Source organism: Ambystoma mexicanum, chromosome 3q (genome assembly GCF_040938575.1).
Source record: "Ambystoma mexicanum isolate Mex_15411 chromosome 3q, UKY_AmexF1_1, whole genome shotgun sequence".
Lineage (NCBI taxonomy): Eukaryota > Metazoa > Chordata > Amphibia > Caudata > Ambystomatidae > Ambystoma > Ambystoma mexicanum.
Genome location: NC_090926.1, coordinates 287,535,425 through 287,563,055, shown reverse-complemented (window position 1 = coordinate 287,563,055; position 27,631 = coordinate 287,535,425). Strand labels below are relative to the sequence as shown.

At 46.0% G+C, this 27,631-nt stretch overlaps 1 protein-coding gene across 7 annotated transcripts in view; it reads right to left on the bottom strand.

The window, feature by feature from the left end:
• The window catches only part of PAN2 (poly(A) specific ribonuclease subunit PAN2), a 1,309,324-nt gene that overhangs the window by 52,771 nt on the left and 1,228,922 nt on the right, over window positions 1-27,631 (bottom strand). For all 7 annotated transcript variants that reach the window (XM_069653787.1, XM_069653789.1, XM_069653788.1 and 4 more), the window contains 5 exons: window positions 14,947-15,006; window positions 14,021-14,111; window positions 13,455-13,612; window positions 12,354-12,497; window positions 9,659-9,838 (listed from right to left, as the gene is read on the bottom strand). In XM_069653787.1, coding sequence (XP_069509888.1) covers window positions 9,659-9,838; window positions 12,354-12,497; window positions 13,455-13,612; window positions 14,021-14,111; window positions 14,947-15,006 — 633 coding nt within the window. The remainder of the gene's footprint in view (window positions 1-9,658; window positions 9,839-12,353; window positions 12,498-13,454; window positions 13,613-14,020; window positions 14,112-14,946; window positions 15,007-27,631) is intronic.

The window sequence follows — 27,631 nt, the reverse complement described above, 5'->3', positions numbered from 1 at the left end:
GAGGGAAAGACGAGGACGTCTTTGGTCCAAATTAGAGCCCCCAGAAACTGTTTGACCTGGCTGGGTTCTAGACTGGATTTATTTTTCGTTGATCGAGAACCGTAGGCTGAAGAGGAGATCTACCGTCTTCTGGGTATTTGTTAGGCATGTTCCATACAAATCCCCCGTTATGAGCCAGTCGTCGAGGAAAGGATAGACTGGGATGGACTACCCGCGCAGGTGAGCAGCTACTACCGCCAGTAACTTTGTGAACACCCGTGGAGCTGAGGCAATGCCGAAGGGAAGAACCTTGAACTGATTGTGGGTGTCTATCATGAACCTTAGGTACTTTCTGTGCATTGGCCACATTAAAATATGAAAGTATGGATCTTTGATATCCAATGTGGCCATGTAAACCCCCTGCAGCAATGTCATTCTGAATTTTTGAGGTTTGACATAATTGTTCGCTGGGCGCAGGTCTAACGGCGCATAGTGAGATCCTTTTTGAGTACAAGGAAGTACACTGAATAAATACCCTTATTTACCTGGTGAATGGGGATGACCTCTAAAGCGCCATTTTCAAGAAGGATGTGCCGGTGTGCTGGCGACAGGCGTCTGCTCTTCGGTGGGTGGTATCGGGGTGGCTGGTGAAACTCGATGCAGTAGCCGTGGGCAACGGTCTTTAACACCCACTGGTCTGATGTGATTCCCTTCCCCAGCGTGAACGAATGTTGACAAGCGTCCCCCGACCGGGGAGGTGTGGGAGGGGACCCTGATTCAATGAGTCACTTTGAGGTGGAGGCCGGGGAGCCTCTTGGTGTAGAGTTCCTGGCTCTAACCGTGCCTCTATGAGGAGCTCTCTGCTGATACTGGCGGTTACCGGAAGAGCCTTGGCCGGAGGACCAGGGGGTACTACAAGAGTCATATTGTCCATGGGGAGACCAAAAGAAAGATTGTCCACAAAAGGAACAGTGGAAGTTAGAGCCTCCACACTGGTGGAAGGGCTGGCTGTGATCCTGCTGACTGATTTCAGCGTTTTGTGTCCCTTCTTAGCAGTCTCCAGGGCATCATCGACAGCTTTACCAAAGAGGTTGGAGTTCTCGACGGGTTTATTTATAAGAGAGACCTGAGTTTCTGGTTTAAAACTCGAGTTCTGCAGCCAGGCATGTCTCTTCAGTAGAGTCCCCTGGGCTAAGAGTGCGTGCAGAAGTCTCAGCAGCGCCCAGAGTGTTCTTTAATATATTGTGGGTCACCGGTGTGCCCTCATTCACGACCGTCAGCAGGCGTGATCGTGTGGGCTCTGGGACCTCTTGAAAGTGTTCCTGGAGCAAGTCCCATTGGACGTCACTGTAGCTAGCCAGGAGAGTCATAGTGTTGGCAATCCTGGTTGAATAGGCCACAGAGGTAGTGATACATTTCCCTAGGGCATAACGTTTCTTGCAATCTCTATCCAGAGGTGCTTCCGCTGTGGACAGTGGAGCCCCCGCCTTCTTTCTAGTGGTTGTAACCACCAGGGATTCCAGTATGGCATGAACCCGTATGTACAAGGGGTCAGAAGGAGATGGGCGGAACAATTTCTCATGCCCATGTGACGGATGGTGATAAAGAAGGAGCTAGGTGCTTTAAAATGGCGTTAACATTTGGTCATCCACAGGTGACGACTGCCTTTGTGGAGGCAAAGAAGGTAGGTCTAAACAAATAATGTCCGGGTCAGGGGTATGTGTAGGGGTGACAGCCAAGGGCCCTGATCCCTCGACTGATCTGGATCCAAATCTGGGTCTTGGTCAGCTGTATCCTAAGCAAAAGGATTTATATCCGCATAGGTCTCCTCCTGCTCTGAGACATCTAGGCTATCCTCCGGGTAGCCTTGTACAGAGACGGGACGTTTATGTAATTTTTGTGGAATGGGGCAGGAGTCTTCTTCCCTAGGCCTCTTAGGAGTGATTTATCTGAGAAATCAATAAATTGGTCCATTTTGTCCATATAATTTTCGATTCTTTCCCTAGTCCATAGGAAAGAGGCAGAGGTGTCTGGAGGCGCAAAGGTTTGCCTAGAAGGGGGAGATTTACCTGATAAGGCCTTCGAGAGAGGCTGAGGGTTTTCGGAATACTACTCTCGACGAGAGGGGGTTCCCTTGTGTTCAGCGGCGGCCGAAATTATAGCCGTGAGACTCTCGCGGATCTTTGGTGGCTGAGTGGCAGGTTTCGTCGCACCTGAAGGCGCCTTCGCAGTCGATTCCACCAACGTTTTTTGGGATGAACGCCCTTCGAAGAGGAATGCCAGTCGCCTGCCGCGAAAATGGTTGCATGGAGGGTGCCAGACTGTGAGGTTCTGGAGGCGGCAAAGTTTTCGGCGGCCCTGTTGGCATTAGGTGCTTCCGTCGAGGAGGCCTTGGGGTTGCGTTTTTAATAATTTGTGGTGCGTGTGTGCCCCATAGCGGAGCCGGTGACCTGTCTGTCAGGGCTAGGCATTTTGGAACCATGGCTGCCGATGGATTCGTGATTCGAAGCAATGGTGCCAACGGGGGAATGGCTTTCGGCCTGCATCGCGTAGGCCGCCCACAGTTTAGTCCGCCTGTCCTTTAACATCTTGGGACGAAAGAGCTTGCAAGACTTACAAGAACGCTCGTTGTGGTCTCGAAGGAGACACCGATTGCAACGGCAATGGGTGTCCTTCCACAGGAATTTGCTGTTAAACTCAAACAAAATGTAAAGGGCGCCTTCTCCATAGCAGAGGGTGACGGCAGCCAGACTAAATAGGGAACGAGAAGGGAAAAGGAAATGCATTCTTGAAAAAGAATAAACCCAGGGCCCCAGTCTCCTGACTGTAAGGGCCTGGCCGTAAGGCCGAGGCTACGCGGTCGACAGACGACGATCAGTTCAGCAGTCGCTGAACAATTTTGGATGTCTTCAGCGGCAGGAAGCCCACGAGGCAGTCGTCGAAAAGGAGTCGTGAGACTAGATGACCGTAGGTTGTGGGACAATAGAAAGCAATATTTACTCTTGCGAGCTCTGCATAAGGCGACCAACTAGTTGGCCGGAAAAAAACAATCTGAGGGACCTCGGCATGTGAGGGATTTTGGGTACACTACATGCCACATTAGGGATAGTGTTACAGTCACGCCCATGTCGACGTCCCCTTTCGATCTTCAATAGAAAGATGCAATACTCCGTGATTACCACTAGATGTTGGGACTATATGCACAGCATGTGATTCTAAGCAGATCCTCAAGCATCAGCAATGCATTTATATTAAACCTTTATTTTTTTATAATACTCCTGGGCGTCAGTGTTTCTATTGTATCCTTGGTGTACTACAAGTTCAATGTACTTTCCTACAGCCCTCTCACCCTCCTACGATAAGCCTGGCTGCTCTACCTACACTAACGCAAGTGGTACAGTTTTATATTAAGAGTGGAGTCTTGTACTGTCTCATTACTAAGCCCTTAGTTGGACTTCAGAAAAACTGTCCTAACAAGGACACTTCAAGGTTGTAGGCAAGCTTGGAGAGATCAACTATTTGGTGGACTTGGGCAACCCCAAGGAGGCCCCTAGGGTCTTTCACACCAACTGACTGAAGGCCTACGTCTCAAGACCAGAGATAGGAGATTTGCTTCTAGCTTCTGATGAAGGAAAAGAGTGAGCCTCTCCCAGATCTGTGGGTTAACATACCTTTCTTCAAAGGAATGAAAGCACGATAAAGGGGTCCCAGGGATTTCAGGAACCTCTACTGTGGTCCCCGAGTGTATTAGAGTACAGAGGGGGAGTTAACATACCTGTTACAAGACTCCCTCCCCCTCAATAATGTTGGCTTTCTGGGGCCTGGGTCCAAAATACCTTCAACTATGCCTCCATAAATACCTCCCCTCGCGAGCCCTTCGCTCCTCTACTTCTAACTCCCTTAGGGTTAGTTGTTTTGCCAAAAACGAGCTGGGGGTAGATCCCAGTCTTCGACTGGTGCCTCCCTTTGGAACAGCCTCCAGGCCACCTTGAAACTTGAGGAAAACCATCTTCGGTTCCGGAAACTTCTCAAGACCTTCTTCTTTGCCTCTGCCTTTGCCCCCCTTCTCCCCTGTTGATCTGTTTCTTCTCATGGCATTGTGCACCTGGCCACCCTCTGTTCTTTCGGGCCAAGGTATCTGCTCACCCTGCCACCCTCCTGCACTGCCTCCAGGCCACCATCTGCACTAGGGGTCTGTATCTGTACCCATACAGTCACCCTCCCACGTTTCTTCTGCACATATCAGATATACCTTTCTGACTAACTTTCACCTGCCACTTGCTGGCTGCACTACCATGGTTTAAAGCCCTTATTTATTCTATTTTAATATTTATTTATGTTTTCTCTCCTCTGCTTTGCACTTTCCACTCCCACCCCGCCCCCTCCTTGCACTTTTCCTCCATTTTCCTTTCCCATGCACTTGCGAGTTCTTAAATGTCACTGGGCCAAGTAAGATCGCTGTTTTTTTCTCTCCCTTGTTCCCCTCCCTTCTTGCCTGGTCGCGCTCTGAAACACTTGTGTACGAGCACGATATAAATAAAAGATCATTTCATTTCATTTCAATAATGTTAAATGTGTTTGAAGTCCTTGTCCTTACCCTACCTCTCCCTTACCAGCCTGAGCAGTGGAGTACTGTTCAAGGACCCTTTCCAACGGTTCCCCGAAGGTCGTTGGATTGGGAGAGGGTCTGCTAAAACTTTTCTTCAATGGCTTGCTAGCTTTGAGACACTTACAAACTGCATTTTGGCGTTGCCACCTCTTGTTCAGACCCTTAAGAAGATTTCTAGCATTGTGAAGAGAACTGCATTGGGGACTGTGGCAGTAGGCCCCATGTTTTCTAGCTAGCGGAGGACTTTTTAAGGTGTAGTACCTTATTTTATAAGGTTTTGTATTGCGTTTCTAACACCTTTATTTTCAGCAAATTAGTTATATAATTAATGGTTACTTAGCTAGTTCTTTTCATTCACTTGCCTGGCTATCCCAACAGTATTTTGAAACTTAGCAAACTGTATTTTAAAAGTTAAGTGTTGGTGCTCTTATAGCGCACACAAAAGTGAATGTGTATAGAATAGTAGTGAATGTTCTAGTGTGTTACTTAACTTTGTTTTTTAATTGCCAAGAGTGTGTCCAAGGCCTAAATAAGTAACTATTTTTTTATATGTTCTTCCTAACTTGTATTAAGAGTGTTCACTGTGTGATTAACTGAAGCCTTCACTACTCTCACTTTCAACTCCAAGCCCTGCTGTTCAGCCATACTACCCACATAGAGTCTGGCTAGACATCAGTAGCTTTATCAGTTCACCAGCACAGGGTGACCTCTCCGAATCTGTACACAGAGAAGTTTAGCATTTCCCCCATACACTGACCAAAACATGAACTAGCTTGCTTTTGTTATTCTGTTTTTTACGTTTCTGCCTTTAGAATGTTAGTCTATTTTTCTTTTTCTATAGATGTATACACACACCAAGTCATCACCCTTCAGGGAGGAATCGTGTCTCCAGAAATAGTTACAATGTCAATAGGTACTCACATTAACAGAAGTGGATAAAGCAGAGACAAAAGAAAACAGCAGCGAACAACAACTCGAAGCAACAAACTGGGTCAACTTAGAAAACAAAGGATATTCTGGATACAATCAAAAACTTTAAAAATTGCAGCGCTCCAGTCCCAGATGGCATTACCAACGCTGAATTAAAAACATATCCAGAGGAATGGGCCAGCTTCATAAGTGCCATATTTCGTCGTTGCACGGAACTAAAATCTATACCTAAATCATGGACAAAAGCTACAATCGTCCCAATTTATAAAAAAGGCAATTTAACGGATCCAATGAACTTCCGTCCCATCGCCCTATTGGACGTCATAGGTAAGGTATATGCGACGCTACTAATGAAAAAATTCCAGGTGTGGGCCGCATCAGCAAAATGCAACGATGACTATCAAGCTGGTTTAAAACATGTAACATTCTGGCCTGTAACACACTAAAAAGCAAAGCCTTGCAAAATAAACATCGTCTATTTGTAGTCTTCATTGACTTCACACAAGCTTTCGACCGAATTGAAAGACCACTTTTATGGAAGAAATTGAAAGAGTGGGACTGTCCAGAAGACATTCTAGCCCCATTACCAGCTCTTCACTGCAACACCACAATGCGAGTGCGTCTTAGTCGAGAAGGGGAACTGTCAGCTGAAGTCAACAGTACATGTGGAGTGAAGCAGGGGTGTCCGCTGGCCTCTGCGTTGTTTCTTACCTACATTGGGGATATTCAAGAAATTGAAAAAACAATATGTTTTCCCGCCGAAATTTGGAGCCATGGAAATTGGTCATCTGCTATATGCGGACGACCTTACCATCTTTGACCAAACGCAAATAGGGCTGCAACGTAAACTAATTGCCCTACAGCAATAATCAACGGTCAACCATCTAGAAATCAACATAAGCAAAACAAAGATTATGATTTTCCAAAAGCGCGACAAAAAGTCCAACAATTTCAACTGGCACTTAGGTCAAACCAAAATCGAGACTGTCAACGCATTTAAATACCTGGGAGTGTTTCTGGACAGCTCACGTCAAGAAACCACAATGCAAACTGAACTGCACGTAAAGATGAATAAATTAGCGGTGCAAGCAAAGGCCATCGATGGAAAATGTGGGAAATTCTCGCTCGTGCCAACACTACATTTTTACAAAATCAAGGTTGTGCCTGCAGTCACTTACGGGATGGAAGCTATGCCCATGATTCCAAAGGAAATATGGGTAAAACTAGAGGTGCTGGTAAGGTGCTGAAATTACCCCCAATCTACATCAGGGGCGGCCATCTGTCGGGAACTCAGTCTCCAGTCACTAGAATGCACAGTGGTGTGCAACACCATCATGCTCGTCAGGAAAATCAGAATGGATAACAGCAACAAGATATTTAATATGATTACATGCGAAATGGACTCTAAAAACTGTGACATGTTAACAGTGTGGCAAGAAGAAAACCTAGCTGTGCTGCGTGAAATAGCATCTGACGAACAAGAACTCATTGGAAATCCATGTAAAGTCCTACGGAAAATGAAAGATGCAGACTGGGCAAAGACAAACATTAGAGCAAGCTCACAGCTCACCTCTCACCACCCAATACGTTGAAAAGAAATGAGTTAGAGTTTCATAAAACAATTTCCAAATAGACAGGCCCGAAATTTAATTCTGCGAGCCCGACTTAATCTACTGAAAACAAACGAGATACTATACATCAGAGGACAAGCACCAACAAATGGCTGTCGATTCTGTGACAATATTACACAACTCGTCAAAGAGACAATAAGATATCTCCTTATGAAATGTCCAGCCACAGCACCCAGTAGACAGCAATATCTGCCTCATATGGCCGGTTTTGACATCGTAAACGAGGAAAACACATGGTGGTGTAGGCCGATTGGAGGTGATAAAACTACTTGGCAAATCGCAACAGCCAAAATGCTAGAATATATTGAGCAACATTTACTCAATGGCAAGCTCTGTTAGCAAGAATTAAGTCAGGTTCAACATCCTACAAAGGATATTACAACTCTGTAAACTGTAATTAGACAGTGATCAACTTTTACGAAATCAACTTTTACGAAATGACAAGAAAGTTTTGTATTGTAAAAATCTTATTTATCTTATTTGATTAAACAATAAAAAAAAAAGAAGTGGATAATTTTAAAAAAACATTAAAATTACAGGTAAGAGCTCAAATTGTACTCAGATGCCTAAAACTCATTGGACCGAAACTGGATGCAAGGAAAATATCCAGAGTCGGCTAAGTACCCCAAAGTCACTTCCAACAAGTTTCAGTTGAGTATAATTTTCCCAAACAAATCCATAGGAAGTGTCAATTTTCAATCTGTGTCCATGGGGACAAGGCAGGTAAGTCCCTTTTCTACTCCATAGGTGCAGATTGGTGGCAAAAAAAAAAATGGAGCAGCAGATGTTGAACTCCATGAAGAGTTGCAGAGGTCAGTTTGAGAATCCGGTGCCCAGAAGAGGAAACAGCACAGCAAGAGAAGGCCAAATGGAAACTAATGGGAAAATGCAGTTCAGACGCGCCTGCTAATAGTCTTGACCCCAGACCATGGGGATTCCTGAGGATGAGTATCTTGAATACCTCACTACCCAAGTACTCAGAGGTAATGACTCTGTTTTCTACCTGAATGTTTGTTCCAAGAAGGCTAAACAATCCAAAAGGTACAAGGATTATTTTCTGTCTGGATTACAGGAGGCGGCTTCCCAGAGGCATCGACCATAGTCCAAGGATGGGTTTATAGTCAAAATCTCGAAAATTAAAATCTTGAAAAAAAAGCACGAATTAAAAATCTCGAAAAAAAAATATCAAATTTTTTTTCAATGCGGTATTTTGACCGACCACCCCAAGGATGACTCCAACAACTGAAAAGAGCAAACTGCCCCTTAAGTCAGAAGCAAAAGCAGGAGTGAGGAAAACTCTGGAAAGGAGAACCCGGCAAAGCAGGTTCGAGAATCTCAAAGGACAAAGGAAGGGCACCCACCAGCAGTAGAAGGTCCCATGAAGACAACGATGGGGCGACTCAGAACGGCCCTGAAGAGCAGGTGAGGTGGGGTGTTGGAATCTTAATATCCTTGCAGGCGGTCACCCGGACAGTAAACTGCGGGAAAAGTACCTGGAGACAGACCCTGCATGGAAGGCCTGACCAAACACACAAGTGGAGCCAACAGGAGAGAGAGAGAAGGCCCAGAAAGGATGACCAACAGGCAAAAGCCTGAACCGCAGATGCGCCCGAAACCCAGCATTCAGACAGTACGTTTCAGACATGGTTCTTAAAATGCAGCAAGGGCGGGAAATCCTCTAGAAGTTAAGCAACCTGCTTCTTCTGAAAAATCCAGTATAGAATTCAACTTCGGTACAGAGTTTACAAAATACTACACTCACAGGAGCTGGCTTAGCCCAGTACACCAATTACAACAGGGTGCAAGGGACAAGCGGTTGGGCGACTAGACCATGTGTTTGGCACCACAATCAACCACTCAACCCAGACAACTCCCACAGGATGCAATGTGGCTAGCCTGGGACAAAGACTGCTCTAAACCAATACTGAGGCTGCCTCTCTGGGCTCACAAAGTAAATATTAGTGGCATCCGGGCACAGAGGCCGACTTGAAAAGGATATTTGTGCCTATGCCTAGGATAACCAGAAATGGCAAATGGAGATAGAAACGAAAATGGGAAACGAGGAAAGGAAGCTGTGTTAGTAGGAGTAGACAGCCTCGCAGGGAATAAGGGAAAATGCTATTTCCTGCATGTGTGGGCTAAAAAGTGAAAAATGAATTGAAAACGGCTAAGAAGCATTGTGGCACTTGTCAGAGCAAAATTCTCACCAGAATTTAAAGGGACCCGAAATTTTTTTTTCCAGAGGACCCCCGAAAAGGAAGCTATTCCTCGACCATATATATATTTTTTTTAATAATACATTTGAGTGAAAATGTGTATATATATTTTTTTTAAGTGTTCTGGGGTTATATTGCAGGCTCATATCTGGGGGAAATCCCTTGCAGGAAAATGTAATATTGTGACAAACAGGATATTGACCTATGAAATTAATGATTAGTACATATGAGGTTTAGAAGAAATGCACAAGGCCTCTGCATAAAGGTCTGCAGTGCTGCGGACATAACCTTACCATTAAATTAATGACGCGGAAGTCCTTCTGCAGCCCGTGGCCCACAAACTTCACTCCGACATCGATAAGAAACCGCAGCTTCAGGTAAGTGGACTTCAAGGTAGTAAGATGTTTGGAGGAGATTTTTGCATCCAGGTCACCAGGCTTAATGCCAGAGTACTGAGTAAGGTAATCAACAACCTGTCGGTGGAATTGCACTGCAATTAATTATTGAACAATCTGCACAAACAAGTGACTTCACAGTTCTAATTATCCTCATTTTAAATAAAAAAAACATTTTGTTAAACAGAAAAACAGAACGGTTGAGAGTGAACGGTACATCTGAATTCCAGGTATTCACACCATGAGGCGAGGGATATTGTTGTTTTAGCTGGGGGAGGAAGAGTTTTCCTGAATACTTTGACTGATGGTTAAATCTCAATGGGGAATATCCACCCATCATCCACTTACGGACGGTGTCATGCTCTGCACCAGATGTTACTTCAACACCTCTCTTCCTATAGCACTCCTTTTTCTGGACAATGCATTAAAATCAGCCTAAGGTCCTGCTGCCCCTTTATGGGACAAGGCCAATGTACTTTGAGACAATGTTATGACCAATTTTCTATACTCTGGCATGGTACACAGATGTATAGAAAGCCAACCTAGTTTAGTGACAGGGACAACTCTGGTAGCTGTAGCCAAACCAGTTCAAGGTAAAAAGGCGAGTGGTTAAGGCTAAGTCTCAGGAGGGGAGAACCTGGTAAGGGGTCCTCAATGAGCACACAGTGAAAAGTCAAGGAACACACTTAGACAATCAGTTAGAATAATATGCATTTATTTATGGACATATGACACTATGAAAAATGACTACTAGCATGTAATATCACACAATACTAACTAAAAGATACGTATATACAATCCCTGGGGTAGGGCAAAATACATAAACCCCTGCAAAGAAGGGTAAGTATTAGTATCCAGCACTACACGTCCACAGAGTTACAACACTAACATTATAAGTACATATGTATGGGGCCTTGTGCCCAAAAATTCAACAAAGTTCCACACAGTTTTGTGTGATGGGAAAAGTCAGTGGAGGGCTTCTGGGGTCCAATGAAGAGTTAAGAGTGGTAGAGGACAAGTTATTCTAGCTAATGAAAGAGTCCTCCACTTTCGGAATGCTCGTGCTTACAAGCAATGGTAAAGCCAAACTGTTATAAAAGTTTCTAAAAGTTACCAAACTTGCAAAGGGGAGTTGGGGGTTCAGGTAAGTACTGTTACAACTCGCCTCCATACTCCGATTATTCTTAGGACTTGGCAGGTCTTCTGAAGAGGGCCCAAGGTCGCGTTCCTCGCCTTCTGCTAGGGTTCTTGATGCCATGGGGTTGCAGGTTTGAGCACTTCTCAGGTCCGCAACAAAAGCTAGTGCAATGTCTTCAGGTTGGAGAATGGAGAAGAACTCATTGCAGGGTCCCTCTCAGCACAGGACTGGATGCAGAAAAGCAGTTTTGGACAATGGCCACCGATGCACGGCGACACAGAGGGACACACTTTTCATGGTTGGTCTTCACATCATATCTCTGGTCCCCTTGATGCTGGAACCGCAAAACTCTGCCAAGATAATTCTTGTAGCACCAACTGTCGATCCCCAAGGTTCCAGGCCTCAACACGGAACAGCCATGTCTGCAGCACGGAGATGGGTAGCCACTGGGTGATCTATGGGCACTTCCGATGGCTCTTTTTCGAAGGACTCCGAGCTGACGTCCAGAATGGATGTTCCCTCCACTCCAAGGGCCGAAGAGCCTTTGCAGGTCTTCAGAAGATAACCTACAAGACAGGGTTCTTCCAGGACAGCAGCAGTGGTTCTTCCAATGGGTCAAAAGTCGCCTTACACATTTTGCAGCTGGAAAGAATACTTGACTCCTTCAGGTTTCTTCCAGGATCTCTGACGAATGGGTGAAAGGGTACTCTTACTATTCAAAAAGCAGGTTAAGAGCCGAAACTCCCACTAGCCAATCAAAGATCTGTCCCCCACACAAACCCCAGCAGTGGTCCAATCAAGATCACTGGTGGCGCAGCGCATCCATACCATTCAGACACACTGAAACCAGTTTGTGGATTGGGAACAGATAGTCGCAGCACACTTACTGGCAGCAAACTCACATGGCCCTGCAGTAGCTTGCAAAAAGCCTCAGCTTTACCAGGCACTAGAAGTCCATATAAGGATGTTTCTGTCCTCACACGGCTAGAGAGAAAATGGCCAAGGGACAAGCGAAAAAACGTGTGGCACGTCCATGTTTGGCTACTAGCCATGGTAGGTAGCCAAAAGTGGAAGACGTGGTAAGGCAAAAGTAAAATACATCAAAAGAAGCAAAAAGTAACTGCCAGCTTGTCTCTTATGCACAACTAGAGTTATCAAAAATCCTCTGAGTGTTAGTCTAGGGCAAAACAAACTGTGTACTGCATTCTAAGATGCATGGTACAATGATAAAATGCTACCAAAAGTGATAACAAACTACCGAAAGCCAGTGAAGCGAAGCTGGAGGCTTCAATGCACTGCAAAAAGAGCAGGTCAGATTCCAATATAAAAGCAAACGGTTTGTGGGTTGGGGGGGCAGGAGTCCATAAAAATGGAGGGAAATGTGCTGTAAAGAGAAATCTTTCCTAACAGACGATCACAATGGTATAAAAACATAAAAATAATAATGGGTGTTACCTGCTCCTGAGTGGAGATGTAATCATCGATGAAGGGCACCCCTTCATTAGGGCCCTGCCCTCGGACGCACGTGATCCGTGCAACTGACATCTGGCTAGGTTTGATGGTGGACTTCGTGCCATCACTGCGCAATTCAGCCTCTTCCTGCAGAGAAACCATTTCAGCTCATTATCCATTTATTATTACATAACTTTGCTGCCTGGAACACTACTGACCCCAAAACATGTTAAGTTGATCTCTATGTAGGATGAATTGGAAGGCCTACCTGTTCATAAACAATGATGTCTAAGAACCAGAAATCCTTGTTGGATACTTTGTTTTGGGAAAATGTATTGCTCTGTGGCATTCTCCATGGAATATATATTGAGCTCAGATACATGACAAATTCTAGACAGAACATATACAATCCGGTGTAGAAATGTTGGCCTAAAAAGGGGGCCCAACCCCTGAAACAGTGTCATTAGGCAGGTACCTGTAACTGCACAGCTATTTTTCCATGGGATGTCAGCTCTGCGATGAATGGGTCCCTCCTAGTTGTGCCAGAGGCCCATAATTTGTTTTTAGTATATACACCATCTAGCTTACAGTCATTTATCTGATAAATCTTTGACCCCTAGGGGAGAAATGTGCACTCAAGGATATTTCCCAATGCCACAAGAAGTGCTGTGAAGTGTTGAGGATAAAGGTCATGAATCCACACTTCCAGCTCTAGAGAGAATACTTGCTTCCACCAGAATAATTCTTGTTATACTAGCCCAAGTATAGACCCTTGCACTTGCCACCTGCTGGCCTACTTTTACTTTATTTATTTTCTTATCCCATGTACTGGACTGTCCTCCTCCCCTCCTCCCCTCCACCCCTCCACCCCCCGCACTCTCCTCCCTCCCCTTCCCATGCACTTGGGCGATCTGAATGACACTTGGCCTAGTAGGATCGCTGTCGGTCTTCCCTCTGTTCCCCTTCCTTGCCTTGTCGCGCCTTGAAACACTTGCGTATAGGCGCGTTATAAATGCCATATCATATCAAGTCAAAATGGCCCCTCACCTCATACAAATAAACATTCTATTTAGCAAAAAAAACAAGACACCAAGGGGAGCTCACCTGGTTCAGTGTGACAAACTCTGCATCCAACCCCACCAGCTCTCCCACCTGTGGCATCTCGTTCAGCAGCAATGGGATAAAGGTGGCATGGCACTTACGCTGCTTCCGGGCTAGGGACGCCTCTGCTAGTAGCACATTGGCCTCTATGGGGTTCTTGACTGGAGATAAGAAGGGGAAGATGAGGGAATAAATACAAGGAGGTGAGCAGGAGGCAAAGGTCAGGAGGACAGAGGACCACAGACAAAAACCATCAGAAACAGAGAAAAGTTGTGACACAAATGAGTGGAGGCACAGAGATTGGAAGGAATATTTTTAAAAGTATTGATTCTGATCCTTGCTTTGATATATTTGAAGGACTGGACGAAAAAGTCCTTTGCCTTTTGGGGCACTAGCTCCCTACTTGCTTCCTTCCCTGCATCAGACCTCTCCTGTGGACATATCTATGCTACAACGGCTCTGTTACATCATCATCAACTTTTACCCACACTTAGACATTCCACCTATGTCCTCCATACCTCTCCTTCAATTCCCCAGGTGAATTACAAAGCTCAATTTCTGGCACTCACTGGTCAGGTTGTATTTGGTGTTTATGTTTCTCTTGGCATAAAATAGGATACCAGGCACTTTCCAATTCATGTCAAACTGCACTGCCTCGCACTGAAAAGAGAAAAGACCCGCAGAGCACCGTTAGTGCCACCCATGTTAAAACAATGGAAACATCACAGATCTCAGCTCCATTATTCAGGTGTCAGCATCGTTTTCTTTTTGAGGAAACATTTTTCTATTGGTTTTATGGTCTAATCACCACAATGGACAAGTAATCAAAACAAGAATCACAACAATGGTGAACAGTGCCCCTCCTCCTGGACATCCCATTGTACATTCTAAGGGGACCATAATCACAGGCAATGACACTGGCATAACATCCTTATATTCCTGGTCAAGGCAACTCTACTAGATGTAAGGCTGAAAGACAGACTAACAGGGCAGGTGAATACATTATAGTCCGTCTTTATATAGTCAATAAACTGGTACCAAACATACATAAACGTAGGTGTAGCATCTTGAATACTTGAGGAAAGCTTTTCCATCATAGAACGTTAGCACAGTTTTAATGGATTAAGATTCCAAATGATACCTACTGATGGTTTTGGTTTAGTAACAAATCTCAATATTCTGACAAAAGAGCAGAGATCATCTGCTTCCAGGTTATCTTAATGAGGGCTGAAAAAAGGAAACACAACAAGGCAGCATAGATGCTTCTGATGTGTACTATGTCCCTCCGACCTGGAGTCGTTAATATAGACAAACTGACAAAATAGGAATCAAACTACCTATATGCCCCCAGATTTAAACTAAAGGCAGACCGCATTTGAGTGCAAAGGCATTCTGCTATATCAGAAAGTTTGGCCTAGTCACTGTTACTTGGTGGCATCAAGAATTACAGCACATCTCACATGTCAGAGATTCACATGAAGTTTGTTTTCCTTACCTTATCCACAGGTTCAATCAGAAAATCATTAAAGAGGTACCACTGCTGATGAGTGACGCCCTAAAGCATAAGGAGGAATCATAGAGAGCCGAGCATTAGCTTTTACTGCACAGGTGCAATAGCACAGTTTGACAACAACTCGATTCCACAGCAGTCACTTTCAATCTCTTTGTCAGACTAGTAATCACAATGTACCTGTCCTCCCTGCACCCTCTGGCTCTTTCACTGTCTGCACCACAGAGGAGTATTAGTCCCCCCACCCCCAACCCCGTGGCAGTAGAATTTGAGGTTGGAAGAGGTCTAAGCAGGCAATGCTGCATGGAGGTATCTTAGGGAACAGTAGGAGAAAAGGCATATTTCTGCTAAATGTATTCTTGACCGTCATCAAAAAAGAAAACATGCTACAATAAGAAAGCATATAGACAGTAGGTGAAGAAGGATGGAGGGATGGAGGGAGGAAGGGAGGGAAGATCCTGGGATCAGTCTTATGGATGAAAAGGGAGTGTGTTGGTTGCCATTTTGGGATGAAGGAAAAGTTTTAACTGATTACCCCCAGTTGGGGTGAGGATGGTTATTTGGGATATGTGGTGGACTGGACATCTCTGGTTAACAGAGGTTGGGGGTGGGAGGAAGGGTTAGTGTCTGAGGAGGATTAGAGCAGGGCAATGGCCAGGTGTCCATGATGGGATGGTATAACATTTCTTTCTGTTCACTGAATATCCTCCGCAGTTACAATTTATTTGGACTATGTGTGCTTATATTCTCAGCAGTTTGCCAACAAGAAAACAGCTGTATATTAGCTTCATAAACAAATATACGGTGTGCAAACAGTGTTGAACAAAGATAAGGAAAATATTAACACAAAGCAGTGTAACTTTAAAACAGGGTAAAAAGGTAACCGGGAAGGTGTGTCCAGTCTGGTGGCAAGGGATGTTGACAAGAGTAAAGTGATGTACTTACAGTAGGGACCCGAGGTCATCTGTATCCTGGTTCCGAATGTTGCTAAGGATAATTTGCCACCTACTTTGGCAGAGCCAGTGGCAAGCCCTAGGGTAGGGGTGATGGGGGCTGCTAAATCTGAGGGAAAAGATGAACAGACAAATGATGTCTTCTATGCAGCCCGAACGCGAGGTGGAGTCCAACACCAGTATGTCCATCTCCCATCCCACTATTAAGGCTGATAATGGAAAGCGGGGCAGCGTGTATGGATGTTACCCGGGTACTGTGGAAATAAACTGAACAGACAAAGGATCACATCCACACAGCCCGAAAATGAGGCTGAGTCTAATACCAGGATGCCCTCGCCCTTCACTTACTTTCAAGGCTGACAGAAAGTGGGACTGTGTTGGGGAGAATTCTCATAAATGTGCCAATTCCCTTCACCTTAGAGACCGCCCAGCAACTTTGCTGGATTTTGAGGACTTGATTTTTTTACCTGGCAAGAGTGTGAGCCTTTTTTCCCCACTCATGTATTTTGATGTATGTTTTACTCTTGAGTTCTTTGATTATGGAGTTTTAAGGTAACTCCACATGCATCTTTTCATGTGTGTTACACAGCACCCTCAATGCAGTGACACAGGGATGCCTTTTTAGACTTCCCAAAGGTTTAAATACCTTCTCTGGGATAAACTACTGTTTCCCAGAGAATGTAAGGTTAAAATTACTTTACTAGTCTTTTTAAATTCCTAGACCCAGTACACACTATCTTCCTATAGTGTGGTGGAGGGGTTACCTAGTGTCCCCTGTGTCTAGAAACTCATGTAGCAGTCATATGCTACCCTTTTCCATCGAAATGGCTGGTGGCAGTGGTTTTAGAAAAAACTACAGTGATTTTTCCCAACCGCAAACACCGGTAGCTAAAAATTGCAGGAGCCATGTTTTTCAAGATGGCGCCTTAAGCCCCTGTATTTAAACGGAACCCAGTCGTCTTTTTGCCATTTATTTTTGGAAAGGTCCTTCTAGTGTTTGCCTCTGCGTGCCAAACCAGGTTTGGTCCCTTTGTTTCAATGCCTTTGGCAGGCTTCAGGACTGAAGTCCGCCTCTGGTGTCTGGGGTTGGCAGGAAGTGAGGGAGGTACCCGAAACTCCCTGTGCTTAGTCTCATAGGAGACCCAAATGCACTCTGACGTGATTGGCTGGCTGACTGTCCGGCAAGGACAGCCACCCTGCTGGGCGAGTGGCAGCTAGGCTGGAATGAATGGGAGAAAACTTTTTAAAAGTTGAGTCTCCTGGACTGGAAAGCAGAGTCGACCACTGGAACGAAAGAACCGAAGATGAGCTGGAAGAGGATGGCTGCTGCAACTGCTGGACCGTCGGTTTACCCGGTGAAGGCCTGTTGCAGGTCCGAATTGCCAAGTTCATCTCGACAGAGAAGCCCTTTCAAGGACAAATTCTTCCATTGAGTTGGTGGGACCAATCAACTCGTAAGACACCTGGATACCATTATCGAAGCTGGTTAGGATTAACCAGGAGGAAGGACACCAGCTTGTGTGCTTGAAAGACAGCTACTCGAACTGAAGTGACTCCATTTTCTCAGCGTTTTCCGACGATCACATGCAGTGCAGGTGTCCCACGACGTCCTCCCTCTTGTCCCCACGACTGAGGCTTAGGAACAGTGAGATCTGCAGGAACTGCCAGGAATAAACGTCTTCAGTTGCATCTTTAGCTTCATACTAAGGTACTGACACAACCCGATTGAGGGAACGCTTCTCTCGCTGTGAAAGTTCGTGGAACTTTCCCAACGTGCAGGCCTAATCAGCTTGTGACCCAACATACGATTCTTTTTCGTACAAGCTACTTTTGAGAACTTTGGCAAAGACTTTACCGTTTGCTTCAAGAACTGCTCTTTCCTATCCAAGACACTAGTCCATTGATTTTGGCCTATGCCTAACAAACTGAATCGAGTCCTCTAGTGAACTGTAACTATTTGCACTGCCTAATAAAGTATTTGTGATCTATTCTATTAACTCGTGCCTTTGCCTTCCCATTCAAAGTTACTGAAATGCCCTTTGGCTTCTATTTCGGGGGGCTTACATTGTTCAGAAATGTATTGGTTTTGTGTTGAAGTATATTTGTGTATTATATTAAGTTGCCTCCTTCTAGTGAATGTTTTCTAAATGATTGTGTAATAAAGTTATAAGTGTTTTACCAAGAAACCTTGTGTGTAAGTGTCTACTTGAACCACTGTGATTGTAATACCTCTGTGTAACTTCTTGTACTGCTCACATTCCCTCTTGAGATAAGCCTGGCTGCTCAGCTCGCTACCACAAAACTGTGTAGTACAGACTTATACCAAAGGTTGCTTTTTGCTTACACCTGTAGTCCTAATTGTATGTGGTGGTCCCAGAGGGTACTGCATGCAATTCTGCCTAACAGACTGTGCACATGGATTTAATCTGGGAGACTGTGTAATAACAGTAGGAACACAGATGTCACTCAGGGAATTCCATGTGGTGGCATGAAGAAGGGGGTCTCCTAAGGTCGATCATTTGAGTGGATGGTGTAATACGACCCTAACCAGTTGTTTCAAAGGACTAACACATGGAAATAAAAGAGCCTTGGCAAAGGGTTTATCGGAGGTGCTAGGGGTGAATGACATTTCGTCTCAACTGTTTCCCACTGTGAGCATTCTCTCTGATTGTATGTTTTGTAAGGGGTGCAATGTTCGTTTTTTGTTTTTCAATGCACATTTCTGCTTGTGTATCCTAAATGGCTGACATATTCCACCTGCACGATGCATGTATTATTGGCATGAGGAGGGAAAAAGGGAGGATGGTTCTTCAACACCCATACGTCTTTGTCAGGAAATCTGGCTCAGGTGCTAGTATTTTTACATCGACCCCAATTGTCTTATTACTGATTTGGAGCAGAGGTTGAGGCCAGCCATCCCAAAGAGCTTTGTGGTCTCCAAGCAGACAAGGGATAAGGTGTATGCATTCTCTGTAGTGGTTCCATCCTCGATACAGCTATAGGGAATGTGGTGCGACAGTGGAGACTGAGAATTGACTCAACCCAACAGGGGGGAAAGTGAGTGGTGGCTTGTGGCTATTGTGTCTGATCGGTCCCATGTTACCCAGTCAGCTAATCCCCTGGTAATTGTCTCATGGAATGTGGCCGGTATTACATCTAGATTGGGCTACCCAGACACCAGGTCATTTCTTGAGAAGGTGGATATTGTCTTATTACAGGAGACCTGGGCAGTACAGGATGTCCTTTTGGATGGGTTTGTAGCATACTACATAGCAGCTTGGAAGAATCCTAGGAGATGCTGTTATGGAGGTTTGTGTCTTGGTCAAAACCCACTTAGCGAACTGTTTCCTCTGGAGTCATTTTGCAGGTGGCAAGAATCCACATGATGAGTGGGAATGATGCGTTGGTGGTCAATTTTCATATTAGTCCCCATGCACAGTTCGCCAGAACTGTCTCATGGTGTTGTCCTCTGTTATGTAGGGCCTGGTCAATCCGGCTGCTGTTAATGGACTATTCCTTATTCTGGGGTAGGGGTTTTAATACCAAGATGGGTTGCAGACTCGAACTGGCCTATTCTACTCCCAGAAGAGGATTTGGCTGGGATCTCGATTCCTATCATGAAGGATGTTAGAATTTGTACAGAGGGGATCAGGCTGTGGAAGCTTCTGCATGAATGGGGTTTGCGTTCGGCCAATGACCGTTGTGACGGTCTTCAGCACCCACTGGTCTGATGTGAGCCCCTCCCATGTGTGAATGAAGGATGACAAACGTCCTCCGACCGGGGAGGCATGAGAGGGGATCCAGACTGGCGAGTCAATTCCGATGTGGAGGCCGGGGAGCCATTTGGGGTGGAGTTTCCACCTCTACACTTGCCTCTGTGCTGTCCTCTTTGCTGATGCTGTCTGTTTCCAGATGAGTTTTGTCAGGACGACCATGGGGTATCTCAAGTGCCATATTGACCATGGGGGGGTTGGGAGAAGTACTGTCCTCGAAAGAAACGACGAGAGTTTGAACCTCCCTGCTGTTGAAAAGGCTTGGCTGTAATCTGGTTGAGCGATTTCACGTCTCATGTTCTTTTTCAGCATCTCTAGGGCGTCATTGACAGCCTTACCAAATAAGTTTGACTCCTCTACGGGCTTATTGATCAGGTAGAAAACCTTTATGGCTGGGTGCACACCTTTATAGTAAAGGTATTTAAAGCTAAACTTTTAGGAACATTATTGGGGTGCCAGGGAGAAAAACCAACTCTGGCACTAGGAGGTATACAACAGTAAAAAACAGCAGATGTACAGTCTTGTGGAACACTCCCGTCCCTCGCACGCCCTGTGTATGTTGAAAAAACAACCAAAGGTTTCACATTTTTAAACAGAAGTTTCAAAGATACTCATATTACATTATTTCTGTACTATTAGTTCTTTATGTTTTTCAAAGATTTTTTTTTCATAATAAACACCAGTGTTAACACAATAATTCTTCAAAATAAAGTATTTCCGTGATGCCCCATCTGTTTGGAATCATGTCATTGGTTACGTACAATTATATTAATTGTTTAACTCAAAATAGACTTCAAATATTTTTGTGACATTTGCTTATTCTGCTCGACGCGTTTAGGGAATATTTCCCTTTTTCAGGAGCTGATTATTTCTTTTTTTGTGCTTCTCAATATTCTAAAACCAAATAGAAAACATTATTTTCATTATTAATCATTTGAAGTCTATTTTGGGTTAAACAATGAATATAATTTTATGTACCAATGACATGATTCCAAACAGATGGGGCATCACGGAAATATTTTCTTTTGAAGAATTATTGTGTAAACACTGGTGTTTATTATGAAAAATAGTTTTCTTTGAAAAACAAAGAACTAATAGTACAGAAATAACGTAATAGGAGTATCTTTGAAACTTCTGTTTAGAAATTTGACATTTTTGGTTGTTTTTTCAACATACACAGGGTGTGCGAGGGACGGGAGTGTTCCACAAGACTGTGGACATCTGCTGTTTTTATTATTTATCAAGGAGGCCTGAGTCTCCGGCTTCAAGCCTAAATTTTTAGCCAGGCGTGTCTCTTAAGGAGAGTCTCTTGTGCCAGAGTGCATCCCGCCGTTTCAGCAGCATCTAGCGTGTTCTTTAAAATATTATGGGTCACCCGTCTACCCTCATTGATGACCGCCAGCAGGCGTGATCACATGGATTCAGGGACCTCTTGGAGGCCTTCTTGGAGCAGGCCCCATTCTATGCCGCTGTAACTAGTGAGAAGGGTTGTGTTCTTCTCGATTAAGGTGGAATAGGCCACAGATGTGGTAATACGTTTGCCGAGGGCATAGAGTTTTTTGCAGTCCTTATCCGGGGGAGCCTCTTTCCTGTGAACAGTGGCACCTCTGCCCTTTTTCTGGTGGTTGTAACAACCAGAGAGTCCGGTGTGGCATGACCTCGAATATACATGGGGTCAGAAGGAGAGGGGCGAAAAAGTTCCTCAACCCGAGGGTTGACAGCCCTTGTGAGAGAAGGCGACAAAGAAGGAGCAAGGCGTTTATGGAGTTCAGCAGAGGAATAGCCAACAAAGTCCAAGTCCTGGACAGCCTCCTGTGTAGCAAATAGAAAGGGATGAGATCTGCCTCTCTGTGCAGGATGCATTAAATACCATTTGGTCATCTATTGGCAATGACTGCCTTTGTGGAGGTGAAGAAGGCGCGTTTCGACGTATAATGTCTGGGTCTGGGGTATGAGTGGGTGAGAGCCAAGGCCCCTGATCTGCTGGCTGATCTTGTTCCGAGTATGGGTCCTGGTCAGCAGTGTCCTGATCAAAAGGATTGTCCTCATATGTTTCTTCTGGTTCTGAATACTCAGATACCTCATCTCGATGGATTTGTGACTGAATTGGAAGCTTCTGCAGCTTTGGTGGAGTGGGGCAGGAGTCCTCTGCCCTAGGCCTCTTGAGATTAATGGATTTCTCTGAGAAGTCTATGAATTGGGACTTTTTATCCATATAGTTCTCAAACCATTGCCTAGGAAAGGCTGTTTAGAGGGGGGAGATTTAGCTGATAAAGCCCTAGCGAGGGGCTGGGTGCCTTCAGAGTACTCCTCTCGATGAAAGGGGCGTTTCTGGGCTGTTCCGCTGCCGAAACAATAGCTGCAAAACTTGTATATTTTTGGCAGCTGGATGTTCCGTTTCGACGTGTCTGCACGCGTCGTTGCGGTTGCCGACTCCGCCGAAGCCTTAGGTACGAGTGCGTCTTTGGACGATGTGTCGGTAGCCGTGTGCTTTTTTATGGGGATGTCCTTGTGAGAGGGAAGCCCAGTCGCATGTCGAGAAGACGGTTGCAGGGAGGGCACCGGACCGCGAGGTTCGGCAGGCACCGTCTAAGTCTTCCACGGGCCTGTTGGTATCTGGCACTTCTTGGATGTGTCTGCCTAGGAGGCCTTAGGGGTTGTGTGTTTTGCCTTGGGTGGCGTGTGTGTGCCTCTGTCGCCGGGGTGTGAACTCCCCATAACAGAACCGGTGGTCGGTCTGTCGGGGACGGGCATCTGGGAACCCAGGGGTTCCGCCGAAAGGTCTATGGCTTCGAGGTCGGAGCCATGGCTGCCGCTGGAGTCTTCGTCATCCGAGGCGACGGCGCCTACAGGGAAACAACCTTCGGCCTGCATCACATAGGCAGCCCACCACCTTGTGCGCCTGTCCTTTAACATCTTGGGACGAAAGAGTCTGCAGTACTTCCAGGAACACTCGTCGTGGTCATGAGGTAAGCACCTATTGCATCAGTGATGGGTGTCTTTACATGGGAATTTTCCATTGCACGATAGACTAAAATTAAATGGCGTTCTCTCCATAGCAGAGGTAGAAGGCTGCAGCCAGACCAAATAGGGAAAGAGGGGAGAAGGAAATGCATTCTCAAAAGGAATCCCCACTCTCCCAACTGTAAAGACCTGGCCGCAGGGCCGAGGACATGCGGTCGAAAGACATCGATCAATGCACCAGTCGCCGAACAGCAGTGGATGTCTTTAGCGTAGGAGTCCATGAAGTAGTCGTCGAAAAGAAGTAGCTAAGACTTGACGACCATTGGCCGTGTGACAAAGAAGTCAGTCATGAGCAATATTAACTCTTGCAAGCTCTGCATAAGGCGACCAACTAGTTGGGTGGAAAAAAACAATGAGGGACCTCGATGCGTGAGGTATTTTGGGTACACTACAACTCACTTTAGGGATAGTGTTACAGTTACTCCCATGTCGACGTCCCCTTTCGATCGTCAAATGAAAGATGCAATAATCCGCAATTACCACTAGATGTCAGACTATATGCACAGCATGTGATTCTAACCAGATTAACAAGCATCAGAAATACGATTACGGTGAGTAATGTATCCCTGCTGGAGCTTGTGGATATGCTCTGCATAAATTAGCAAGCAGTATCTGGAGAAGGAGGTGGGAAGTAAGAAGGTACAGCGGCAAAGAGATGTTTTAGGACAGCTTGTCCCACCTGTGAATCTGCTTTAGAATGTGTGTCAATGCAGTAATGTTGTGTGAACGCATGGATGGAACTCCATGTAGCAGCTTTGCATATGGCGTCTAGAGGGACGTTTGCAATGAAAGCTAAGGTAGCCCCTGTAACTCTGGTAGAGTGTGCCCTTGGTGTAAAAGGTAGAACCTTTTTGGATAGGGAATAGCAGAGTTGTATGCATCGGACTATCCATCTGGAGATGGCGTCCTTTGATATGTGATCGCCTTCTCTACAAGGCGCTATGGAAACAGAGTTGGTCTGTTTTCCTTAGGGGTTTTGTTTTGTTCATATAGTACATGACCGCCCTCCGTACACCAAGTGTATGGAGGCTTCTTTCTGCTGAGTTTGATGGATTCTGAAAGAAGGTGGGAGGTTCTATTGACTGGTTTACATGGAACTTTGAAATGAACTTAGGTGAAAACCTAGGATGTGTTCGGAGGACCACCTTGTCCTTGTGTATGATGAAAAAGGGTTCTTGTACCGTTAAAGCCTGTAGCTCACTCACTCGTCTTATGGAGCGGATGGCTACCAGGAATGCTGTTTTGTAGGTAAGAAGCACAGGCCTTGTGCATTGGCTCGAAGGGTGGCCCCCATGAGCTTGGAGTGCACAACATTGAGATCCCAACACGGGGGAGGGTTGGAAATTGGGGAGTATAGCCTCTTTACCCCTTCCACGAATACCTTGATGACATGGACTTTTCACCAGGGCACCTTGTTCTGTGAAGTGGTGTAAGCCCATAGGGCCGCCAGATGTACCTTTAAGGAACTGAATACTAGGCCGGAGTCTAGCAAGTTAAGCATGTTGTATACAATGTTAGCTGGAGAACATTCTAATGGGTTTAATGATTGTGATGTGCAACATATCACAAATCCTTTCCACTTATTAAAGCAACAGTGCCTGGTGTTGGGTTTTCGTGCCTCCGTGAGGATCTCCATTCACCTTTGTGGACGGTTTAAGTTGACAAACTCTGTGACTTCAGGAGCCAAGCTGCCAAGTTCATTGATTGTGGGCGTAGGTGGAGGGATGCTCCCTTGTATTATGTCAACATGTTGTACGGGCACGGGCTCGGGTCGCACATTGCCAGTTTGAGGAGATATGGAAACCAAGGCTGTCTCGCCCACACAGGAGCAACCTGGAATAGGGTTACTTGCTCCTGGTGCATCTTGTGCACTATCCTGCTCAGGAGTGGTGTCGGTGGAAAAGCGTAAGCAAATTACCCTGACCAGTTCATTCACAGGGCGTTTCCCCTGGACTCTGGCTGGGGAAACAAAGACGCGAAGACTGGGCATTGAGCGTTTAGCTTTGTGGCAACAAGTCTAGTGGGAGGTGACCCCATGGTGAGAATATTCCATCCAAGCTATCTGTCGAGTTGCCACTCATGTTCCTATGGTAGAAGGTGTCTACTTAGAGTGTCTGCCAGAGAATTGAGCTCCCCTGGAACATGTTGGAAACATGTTCCGCTTGAGTGGCCACCTCCATTTCTTCTGGGATAGTTTGGATAGACTTAAAGAGTGTGTGCCTCCCTGTTTGTTCAGACAGAACATGGCCGTGAGGCTGTCTGTGAAGACCTGCACTGTCTGACCCTGGAGATGTTGCTGAAAAGCTTGAAGAGGTTTGAGGACTGCCAAGAGCTCCAGGAAGTTATGTCTTTGGGCAGTAGCGAGTGTCCACTGTCTGTGGGCTGTGTGGTGGAGGGAGTGTGGCCCCCAAACTGGTGAGTGAGGCGTCTGTAGTTCGGATCGCTTGGGCTGGTGGAGCGCAAAAAGGTTTTCCTTTTAACAGGTTGTCCTTGCACCACCAGCGAAGAGCCTGAACCAGGGTTAGCGAAACAACCATTAGATCATCCCACTGTCTGCTTGCCTGAGACCACGGTTTCGCTAACCATTCCTGCTTTGGACGCATGCACAGTGGCGTGCGAGAAACTAAATAAATGCAAGAGGCCAACATCCCTAACAAGCGCACTGCTTTGCGTACTGTTATGTGGTGACCCACCTTGTATTGAGGTACCTGCGGCAGTATATTTCATACACTCTCGCTTGATGGGAATGCTAGCTCCTCTGAGTCTAGAATAGCCCCCAGAAATTGTTTTGTTTGGCTGAGGATTAGACTTGATTTATTCTCGTTGATGGAGAAACCACAGATTAAAAAGGGGGGTCTATGTTTTTTTGCATATTTAGTCTTCAAATTTGAGGAGATTCCCTGCTGATCAGCCAGTCATCCAGTTAAGGGTATAATGGGATGGACCTTCTGCACATGTGTGCTGCTGTTACTGCTAGCAACTTGGTGAACACTCTTGGTGCTGAGGCAATGCCGAATGGGAGTACTTTGAATTGGTAGTGTACTCCCACCATCTTAAAACGCAGGTATTTTCTGTGCGCAGGGTGCATTGAAATATCAAAGTAGGAACAAGTTACTTACCTGTAACTCTTGTTCTCCAGCATGGGTCTGGCATGGATTCACAAGCTCATGAATATTCCCAGTCAGAGCGGGAATCCTCGGTAAAAGCAAAAACAGTTTCACTTTCACTTACAAACGGCCTTTCTCCTCTAAACCAAGCACTGAGCTCTGGGTCATACTGCACCCAGCCAATGACTGCCCTCTCCTTAAGCCCCTCCTCTGGCAGCCATCTTTAGATTTGGTAGCACGTAAAATGGCATTATGACCAAGAGCCGCCGCAGAGGGGCAGAAGGGAGGGTTCATATGTGAATCCATGTCTTGAAACACTTGTGTATAGGCGCGTTACAAATACCATATCATATCATATCATAACCATGCTGGAGAAAACAGTTACACGTAAGTAACTTGTTCCTTCTCCAGCATGGGGTCTGTCATGGATTCACATGCTCATGAATAAAGAATACATAACAGTACATACATACCCAACCACGGGATGTGGCAAAGGTTCAACAGAAGCAATTACTCTTTCCTCCGGACCAGGCTCACCTTCAAGTAAACAGGTTGCGCAGCACTGCTTGGACGACCCTGGACTCCTCTCTTGAATCCCTGTCGACGCAGTAGAATCTTGTGAAAGTGTGCGTAGACCTCCACGTAGCAGCCCTGCAGATGTTCAGCAGGGGCACACCAGACAGGGTCGCAGCAAACCCTCTGGTAGAATGGGCTCTCGGATGGCCAGGTAGCGGTCGGTTTGCCAACCAGTTACAATGATTGATGCAGCCGGAGAGCCACCTGGAGATGGAAGCATTGGACAAGGCCTTCCCATGGTTAACAGGACCAAAGTACACAAAAAGTTGAAATGTCTTCCGGAAACTGTTTGTGCAAGCCACATAGAATGTCAGCGCATGCGCCACATCCAACGAGTGCAAAGTCCTTTCAGCTGGCGACGGAGTAGGAAAAAACCCAGGCAATAACAAAGGTTCACTGAGATGCAATCCCGACAGAACCTTCGGCATGAAAAAGGGGTGCATCCGCAACACCACCCTTGTTTGGTGGAAAGTCAGATAAGGCTGCTTGCAAGAGAGGGTCTGGATCTCACCTACTCTCCTAGCAGAGGTGATGTCCACGAGGAAAGCAGTTTTCCATGAGAGTTACTTGAGAGAAGCTTGATGGGAGTTGGCAATAGTGTTCTTGACCCCTGCCAGGTGAAAAGGAACAAGAAACATGTTCTGGTCGATGGCCCAGTGCCAAAGATCGTGCGTCTCCCTGGAGAGCGTTGAGATGTGCCCCTCCCCCACTTCCTGATGTAGAACATCGTAGTGGTATTGTCCGTGAACGCCCTCACCACCTTGCCCTTCAGGGATGGAAGGAACGACTTGAGGACCCAGAACACCGCTCGCACCTCCAGTACGTTGATGTGGAGATCCCTCTCCTCCGGTAGTCACAGGCCTCTTGCGTGGAGCTGGTGTGGCCTTCCCCAGGGTCCGTGGTGACCGTCTCCTGGTAAGGACGACCCTGGAAATCCATGCCACCGGCGATGTGGAGTGCACGCCCCACCATTTTATCGCTCAACAGAACGCCTTGTCTAGGACAATCTTGTCAGCAAAGCTCCCGGACACCTGGATCCAGTGAGTGTCCAGGAACTCCTGAAGGGGGTCGCATCTGCAACCTGCAGAGTCTGATCAGGTAGATGCACAATATCATGCCGAGCAGCGACTTGATGGTCGTCACTGTGGCGATCTTCAGTGCCAACAGCCGTCGCACCTTGCCCAGAATGGACACTATCCTGTCTTCTGAGGGAGCCGCTAGGCTGGAGACCGTGTTG